General features: G+C 39.7%; 1 protein-coding gene across 2 annotated transcripts in view; it reads right to left on the bottom strand.

Moving 5' to 3' along the window:
• Positions 1-207: 207 nt before the first annotated feature.
• Positions 208-9,448, bottom strand: part of pacsin1a (protein kinase C and casein kinase substrate in neurons 1a) — a 57,512-nt gene continuing 48,271 nt past the window's right edge. For both annotated transcript variants that reach the window (XM_067371206.1, XM_067371205.1), the window contains exons 9-10: positions 4,118-4,314; positions 208-772 (exon numbers count right to left, since the gene is read on the bottom strand). In XM_067371206.1, the coding sequence (XP_067227307.1) occupies positions 663-772; positions 4,118-4,314 (307 nt within the window). In that variant the 3' untranslated portion in view covers positions 208-662. The remainder of the gene's footprint in view (positions 773-4,117; positions 4,315-9,448) is intronic.

Genomic DNA, 9,448 nt, shown 5'->3' with positions numbered 1-9,448 from the left:
ATACAGTACAGATGGCCTGAGGAATCAAGGGCTACATGCTCCATAGCACATGCTGCTATGCGTAAAGACACCGACATCAAGTGAACGATACCTAATATAATAATCAGCGCAACAAGGCATGGACTGATGGTGAGAGTAAGAGGAAAACCGAATAGCCCGTTGTGAGTATTCTTTTTAAACATCATGACACTGGACACGTACCCCGTATTTGCACACTGACGCTGTTATATGAATTTTGTACTAAAATACAGCAGAATGGCCACATGAATAACTGTTCAGTTGGATATTATGCTAATTGGAGAATTCTATACTCATGTCTGTAATATAATTTTGAATAACATGTAATCTGCACAAATAATGTGTGTCCTGTACTTGCATAACTGATGGGTCATTTATTTGTTCATATCTGTTTGTTTGAATGTATATTATTTTTAAACATTTGCAAATAGATATTAGTAGTGAGCAAACTCTTCCTCGCCTTGCAGATAAGATCAATATATACAGTGTGGGTATCTTTACTAAGATTTTTTTGATTTTAAACAAGACTGCATTGCACATCTTCAGGGAAAGTCGTTCATATAAAGTCTCTGGCGTTTTTGCCGTGTTATTAGATCGGACAATCAGAGCTGCCTCCAACGGTGTGTTGTCCTCCAGTCAGGTGATCAGATTTCCTCAACGTAATTGGCTGGGTATAAGCCTGTCCGGCCACTGTCCAGACGACCTCTGCACCAGCCCTGGTCATCCTCCTCTTCGATCTTTGTTAATTCATCACCTGTGGGTGATACATATTATAACTGACATTCTTGCCATATGAATAGTCAAAAATAGTGGTATATGGACGACATTCCAAATAAATGGCCCTATTTTAAAGATCTAAGCGCATGGTCTGAAGCGCATGGCACAGATGCACTTAGAGCATGTCAGAATCCACTGTTGCTATTTTAAAGACGGAAAAAACGCACGGTCAGCGCACCAGGCACATTGTCTAAAAGGGATGTAAATAGTCTCTTAATGAGACATGGGTGTGTTTTGGCCGTAACATGCAGTCTCCCATTCCCTTTAAAAATCAGTTGTGATCAGAAACACGCCAACAATGCGCCTGAACACACCTTGTTTTCAGACCAGCATGCCCATGAGCGAACAGATGGGCACGAGCGAATTTGCTATTTAAACAACATGGCGCTGGACATGAAAATGATAATTGCGTCAGGCTGAAACTAGCAAAAAACACTCGCGTTGTGCCTGGCGTCGCGTTGCGCCGATTGTATGATAGAGCCCAAAGACTTGTTTTCAGAGAATACATCTTGAATTAGGTACATTTTTCTTAACCCAGTGGCACATAGTTTAAAAATATTTTAAACAATTTAGTAGGGAGAGTGGGGTAATGTGAGACATCAGGTAATGTGAGACACCCCCTGTATCTCTGCAACAGAACACATTTGTGGTTATGTGACAATTATGTTTTCAAGCCCCTCACATTTCCCCTTGGCCATGAAGGAGAGGACCTCATGGTGCTGTGCTAATCATGTTTTTTTTTTTCACAAAAATATTTTTTTTGCATGTAAAAGTAAATTTTCTTGCGGTCAGCTTAACTGTTGTGCCAAAGCAAAATGATTCAGGTAGAAAAACTTAAATCATACATGTTGATGAACTATCAACATATAAAACCATGTGATGATGCTAGCTGAAGATTAGCCTGAATTGCTAAGAGAGATAGTTTTTTTCTAAAATGTAGTGGTGGGGTAAAGTCATAAACATTGTAGAAAAGCCATCATGCCAAGGCAAAACACCAGGAAGACAACCTCTGGGGCAAAACACCCCTTGAGGAGAATGATGTGGCACATGTTCCTAAAGGTTATGTAGTGAAGAAGCTGCCTCAACCTAAAAGGCCTGGAGAGATTGAGAGAGCAACTCCTCATCTTTCCCTGTAACCTTCAGGGCTGGAATGTAGAGTAGGCCTAGTTGTAGAGTATGACAGTAGGCTGATGTTCTAATACATGTGGGTCTAGTCCTGTGTTCTGAGTCCCAGGCTGTTCTAGCTGGTTCTGATTGTGCTTTGCTCTGACCCCCTGACACTGGCTGGCTCTAAATGAGCGTTCTCACTTGTAGTTCGGTTTGTTTGGTTAATTTGGTCCGGACCAAAGAAGAAAAAAAAAAAAAAAACATTTAGTCTTGTGTAGCGTTTCCCAAAAGCATCGTAAGCCTAAGTTGATCGTAGCTCCATTGGTTTCAATGGAGCTACGATCAACTTAAGCTTACGATGCTTTTGGGAAACGCTGCCCAGGTCCAATTAGTGTTCAGATTGGCAATTTTATCACCGAACCAAAAGATACCGAACCTTGAGGCATAGGGATACATTCACAAGGTGATTGGTCAGATTTTATGACGTATTGTCTATTTTGAACCGGAACATAACAAAAATCCCAAACAATGCAGTGTGCTGAGGTAAATGCGCTCGTTGTGTGTGCATAGCGGCGTGTAGCCTGCGTGTGATGGTATTTTGGCCAGCTGGGAACTCGTGAAGAGCTTATAAAATGTGTAAAGGAGTCAAAACAGTGGCAGGAATCCACCCGAACAAACGAGGCGCGCGTCTGATGCCTGTGATGGGCAAATGCGCGACTATGACAAAAAAAAAAAAAAAACAACGTGTGAGGATTCTGACCTTTTTAGGGTCTCTTTTTAGGGCAGCGTTCACATATGTTCAAACGAACCGCATATGTTAACGTTAATTAAAATATTTTAAATTATATTATGTTGTATTTGATTTTGTTCAGAGTTACTTTCAAGTGTTTAGAAGAAAAAAAAAATGTGCTTAATTGACCAATCCCCATGATTCTGTTACTATTCCGACATTAGTTCTGGAATGTGTGGTTGTCAAGCTAGCTGTCAGGATTCGAACTGTTACAACATGTGTTGTTATGGTAGTTTCAGAGTGGAAAAAGTAAGTGGATCAGTTTACCCCCTTGATTTCTCTGGTCTGTCTCAGTTTACCCCTAAGCTGGGGTAAAGTGAGACACAAGATGACTTTTTTTTAAAACAATCATATTTTCACTGACCTTCGTCCTGAATACATTCTGATAATTTCTATGGCTAGGAAACATCCTGAATTAATAGGAAATGTGTAAATTTTACTGATATATCATTTTAGCTCGCTTAAAGGGGGGCAAATGTAAAAAGTGTTTCACTTTACCCCACTCTCCCCTAAGGTTCCCTGACACCAGAAAAACAACCTTTTGTAAAATTTCTTTGAAAAAGTTTTTTTTTTAACCAAATTTTAATGAAGTAAAAGGCTTTAAAGTTTCAAGTTTCTTAGAACTTTTTTTTTTAAAAAAAAACTGCACTTTGTGATGTTACATTTTAAACTTTTTACTTTAACATACAATTTCAATCATAATTTGTTTGTCTTTAGTTGTGCTTTAAAGATGTACACTTATTTTGATGTGTTGACTAAGATACTAATGTACATGTAAAGTACTTGATTATAATTTTAACTGTAATGTGTTATTAGACATTATATTTAAAGTTAATGCATTTTAAATGTATCAAATTGCAAATGTGTAATTAAACATTTATTTAAAAGTGACAAGTTTCATTAGAAATGACATTCTTAGGTTCAACTAGCATTTAATATAAATTTAAACTATAATACATTTTCATATAATTACAATTAACATGCAATTATATGTCTGAAAATATCATATTCAGTTTGCTCTTAAGTACCTTCTTTTAAATGTATTATTTCCATAATAATACTCTTTTGGAAGATATGCTAAAGTGTACTTGTTTTTGTTTTGTTTTTCACAAGGGAATCTAACATTTTTATGTTTTGTCATTTTTATGTAACCAAATTATGTAGCTAATTGGAATCCTTGCAAAATCCTTTTTTATAAAATACATGAAATGCCAAAAGTAAATGAATTAGATAAATATATCATTTAATACAGAAAACTGTTACAGAATTTAACAAAATTGTTATTTTGAATAAGTACTTGTTACTTAAAAATGTCTAAGTCAAAAGTATTTGCACATGGTGACGTTTTGCTCCAGTCTGCCTTAACATTAATGACGACAGCTGTTGTGATGTTGTAACATCATTTTTTAGGTAACTGCACTTTACCTGCTTTGAAGCTTAGCTCATCCTGCTCTTGCCCTTCATAGTCATACAGCGCTCGCACTCGCATTCCTCCTCTGCTGACCGTGTCATCCTCGAAAGAGTTTCCACCGCCATTTGTCTCGTTCCCCGAGTATCCGGCAGGCTGCTCATCATCGGACCATTCGGTGGAATATGCCTGGTTCTTATCATAGCTGCTCACACTAGTCAAAGACAGGGGACACGTGCTGTTAGCATGAACACAGAAATACAGCAACCGGTTCCACTTTAGTTTGTACACTTGTAAAGCTTCAAATTAGAACCACAAAGTTTTACAGCCATATGCCAAGAGAACTATGTACTGCAAAAAAAACAAACAACAGGAATGCTCTAGGGCTGGATGAAATTAAATATTAGTAATATATTCATGGTGATCTTAATGGGAATTTAAAATTAAGCTGTACTGTGAACACAGCAATGTTTTTTTTTTGTTTTTTTTGTGCTTTTTAGTTTTCTAAAGAGCAGTGTTTGATTATTGGGTGGCTTGATCCCCTGGTTTTTCATTAAAACTAGAACACTAGAAACATAAAACTATTATTTATTTATTTATTTTGTCAAATTATCGTGCTGACACAAAACTACACTGTCCCTTATTTGTCCCAATTTCATAAGAAGCAAATCAAATGTCTAAAAAACCTAAGCATGTTCACATGTGCCACACTGTTTTCTGAAAGAATTTACAGAGCTAAGTGACACTGTCAGAGTGGATCTTCATTTTCACCTCAATTCTTCTTTGTTTAATGATTATTTGGTACACCTAATTTACTGATATTTAGCATTTATCTTAGAGCCAAACAGTCACTAGGTTATTAAAGGTGCCGTGGAACGTCTTTTTAAAAGATGTAAATAAGTCTAAGGTGTCCCCTGAATGTGTCTGTGACTATTCAGCTCAAAATACCCCATAGATCTTTTAAAAAATTTTTAGCTGCCTATTTTGGGGCATCATTAAATATGAGCCGATTTAGGCTGCAGCCCCATTAAATGCTCACGCTCCCTGCCCACGGAGCTCGCGCTTACCTTTAACAGCATAAGCACAGCTTACTATAAACACAGCTAATATAACCCTCAAAATGGATCTTTACAAAGTGTTCGTCATGCAACATGTCTTATCGCGTAAGTATGGTATTTATTTGGATGTTTACATTTGATTCTGAATGAGTTTGATGGTGCTCCGTGGCTAAAGCTAACATTACACACTATTGGAGAGATTTATAAAGAATGAAGTTGTGTTTATGAATTATACAGACTACAAGTGTTTAAAAAATGAAAATAATGACAGTCTTGTCTCCGTGAATACAGTAAGAAACGATGGTAACTTTAACCATATTTAAGAGTACATTAGCAACATGTTAACGAAACATTTAGAAAGACATCTTTACTGTTACGTAACAGTCGGTGTTATGTTGAGATTCGCCTGTTCGTCGGTGGTCTTTTAAACAAATGAGATTTATATAAGAAGGAGGAAACAACGGTGTTTGAGACTCACTGTATGTAATTTCCATGTACTGAACTCTTGTTATTTAACTATGTCAAGATAAATTCAATTTTTAATTCTAGGGCACCTTTAAAATTTTTGAGATTCATATAGTCTATAGTCCTTATGTATATTATGCTAGCTCACTATCAGACAGTTGTAATAAGTTATCTAATGTAATTCTTAGCTAGCAACCCATTCTGAATGAAACAACTAGGTCATTTAAAATCTCGTAACCTACTCAATGTTAATTTCATTAACGATGAAAATGTTTGATAACGAAGACAAGACGGAAATATGAATCATAACAATAATTATTACAAGATTTTAATTTAAACAAACTGACAAAAATATGACCAAAAAAAAAGAGATTGCCCTGTGCAAGATGCATTTTAGGTTAGATCCCTCAGGGCTCAGGATCCGGCCAGAGTTATCAGGCGCTTTTAAATGCTTTTGTGTGCAGTTCCCTAGATGCCTTTCCATCCATGTGTTTCTGGATGCGGTCATTTCCGGTCTTCATCTGACAGCCACGATCACTGTCTCACATGTCTGAGCCATGAGCATGACGAGATGGCATTCGTGGATGGTTCATGTCTTCCATTGTGAGAACATGACCATGTTGATACTGCAGTGGCGACTCTCCTTCCTTGAAGAAGGCCCACCGCCTTTGCACAAAGTAGAGCTGCAAAAACACTCTCGGAGACCTGAGGATTACAGTGGGAGCATTTCTCCTGGGCCAGTTCCCACAGACTTCCTGCTCCTCTAGCATACCTTGTGCTGTCGAGCTGCCAGATGATGGTGCGGGTCCTTCTGATAGGGGATCCAGCGTGTCATTCGATGCTCCGGGTGAGGATTAGATGTCAATACCTGCAATAAAGAGCAGGCTATTTCCTCTGGAGAGGAAGATGAGGCTGAGATTCACCTTTTAGTGTTGATCACTCATGCCGAGTCAGTTTCAGAGTTGACGGCCGTCGCGGGCATCGGATTCGAGCCTTCCACCTTGTCCTGAAGGCTTGCGGTTGGATGATCCTGGGTGTGGTGCACAGTTCACAGCCATGTTCTACCCCAGTGGCTTTCTTCCCAGAAGTGTATGAGGATGTTCAGAAGTCGTGCAAGGCACCTTTTACTATCCGAAGCTGCTTCTCCGCCTCCTCCACTGTCACTACCCTCGATGGTGTGGCCGGCAGGGGGTACATGGAGATTCCCCAGGTGGAGTGTGCAACTGCTGCCAAAAAAAGTGCCCGTCTGCATCTCCCATCCAAGGCCTGTAAGACTTCAGCAGTCCTGGCTGCTAAGGCTTACAGTGCCACTGTTTCCTCAATCTCTGGACCATACCGGGCACGGTCTGGCAGTGAGCGGCACTATGCTTCCACATTCCATCGAGGGAGGTGGAGGTGGCCATTTGCATTCTAAATTATCACAATGACTGGCTCATTCTAGCTCACTCTCGAGATCTGTTGTGCGAACACAGGGACCTGGCCATCAGCCATCTGGGGCTTCGGGTCAGCTGGGAAAAGAGTAAGCTCTCCCCCATGAAGAGCATGTCTTTTCTCTGTATGGAGTTGGACTCAGTCAATTTGACAGTGAGTCTCATCGTCATGGTCATCAAGTTCCTGAGAGGTGACAGGAGGTTTAATCCTCCCAGACCTCACCACATCCCCTCCTGGAATCTCTCTGTGATCCAGTCTAGACTGCAGAGAGCTCCCTTTGAACTGCTGGGGTCAGATGAGCTCAAGATCCTGTCTCTAAAGACAGTGCTCCTGACCGTACTCACTTCCATCAAGAGGGTTGGGGACATGCAGGCATTTTCAGTCAGCGAAACAACTCCCTTCAGGGACTAGGTGGTGAACTTGCAAGTGTTGCCCCCAGAGGAGGCAGACCCAGTCCTTGGGTTGCTGTGTCCTGTTCGCGCCCTGCATATTTATGTGGACTGCATGCAGAGCTTCAGAGGCTCTGAGCAGCTCTTTTTTAGCTTCGGAGGTCAGCAGAAGGTCAGCATATCACTGGATTGTTAATGGTATCACCTTGGCGTACCAATCCTAAGAAGTACCATGCTCCCTCGGAGTGAGGGATCACTCTTTGGCAGACATCTGCAGAGCTGCAGGCTAGGTGACACCTAATACCGAATATTCTACAATCTCCAGGTGGAGCTGGTTTCTTCCTGTGTGTTGTGTACAAACAAGTAATGTGCAAGAAGGCTGACTTGATGTCTCGCTTGCAGCGCTAAGCACCACCTTTGCTCTTCAGGCGAGTTTCACACTTGATGAACCCTGGATTGAGTTTCCTCTGAGCATCCTTCGGCAGTCAGACATGGTGAAGGTGTCTGATGCCAGGCCCAGTACCCAAGATGCATGCCCATTTGGTCAGCCCTTGTACTGGGCTAGATGCCCTATATGTTGTGATTCCCCCTTTGGTAATCCCATATGTGTATTCTTCCATGGTGCGGTTTCCTTTTCGGTAAATTTGTGTCATCCCTGGACAGATTCTGCGCAGCCCCATCTCTGCATCTGTAGTAGTTTCATCCCTGTCTAGGCAGGACCTACTGCAGAGATCTTCCATATGTAGCACTAACCCTAGCATCAGTCCATATGTGTATTTCAACAATTTCCTCCCTACGGGTAGGATGTGGCCTCTGTAGTGTCCCTCTCCACCTGGACTAAGTTTGCTTCCCCATTATTTAACAGTTAACAACCTGGTCATGGCTGTAAGGAAAAATAGGAAGAGAGCCGAAACACTCTTCCCATGAACTGCTATATCAGGAACAGCAGCTATGACCTTCTCAATGGTACTAAGCCCTGTCCTTCCATCCAATTGGCATGGAGGATCATTGCTGGGCAGGTTACCACTTAACATGCTTGCCAGCATCTGCGTCTCTAACACTCATGATACAGTTCAGTGGTTGTGGTTCTTTCATAGGGACACACTGACAGACAGTTAGGGAACATCTTGGATACTGATGTAACCCGTTCCCCTAAACCACCGCTTAATGACCAGGACCCCTCTCTCGGCTCCCTCAGAGTAACATCTTATATAGTCTTTGGCATAACATGTCCCTCCATCAGGGAATGAGGGTTACATCAGTAACCAATACATTGTGCAATCACATTCAAGATAAAGTAGATTTGAAACTAAATAAATGCATAAATGAAAATTAAAAATTTTGATTAGAAATTTTAATTAGCCTGTCCAGCAAGCATATCATTGATAATAACATTAATAATGAATAATAATGTATTCAGTGACTAACATGTTCTGAAACTGTAAGGTATTGAAAATATAAAGAATTGAAACATGTTTTTTTTAAAGGGGGAGGGGGGTTAGGGCTTTGACACAGTTTGAACACTGCTAAAGAATCAAGTGTAATCCCTGCCAATATTACAAATATAATCAAAAAAAAAAAAAAAGCAAGTTATTTAATTACCATGGTCAATTATTATGATAATTATTATGACACAGTTTAGTTTAAGGTAAAATTCTAACTATTAATGAACTATAAACTATGACTTTTGCCTCAATAAACTCCTTTCTGTTTATTAATAGTTAGGTATTGTGTAGGATTAAGGGATGTAGAATATGGTCATGCAGAATAAGGCATTAATATGTGCTTTATAAGTACTAATAAACATCCATTATCCAAGTAATATGCATGCTAATATGCAATTAGTTAATAATCAGAATTGGACCCTAAAGTGTTACCAAAATTATTTAATTTTAATGTTCATGATTATAATGCATCCACCCTGTCAAATGAAAAATTAACCCTTTATGTCCAGAAACGATTGTTATTCAGAAGAGAGTTCGCTGTTGAACTTCAAATAATCTTT

Source organism: Chanodichthys erythropterus, chromosome 20, assembly GCF_024489055.1.
Source record: "Chanodichthys erythropterus isolate Z2021 chromosome 20, ASM2448905v1, whole genome shotgun sequence".
NCBI classification, from domain to species: Eukaryota; Metazoa; Chordata; class Actinopteri; order Cypriniformes; family Xenocyprididae; genus Chanodichthys; species Chanodichthys erythropterus.
This window is presented reverse-complemented; position numbering and strand designations above follow the sequence as displayed.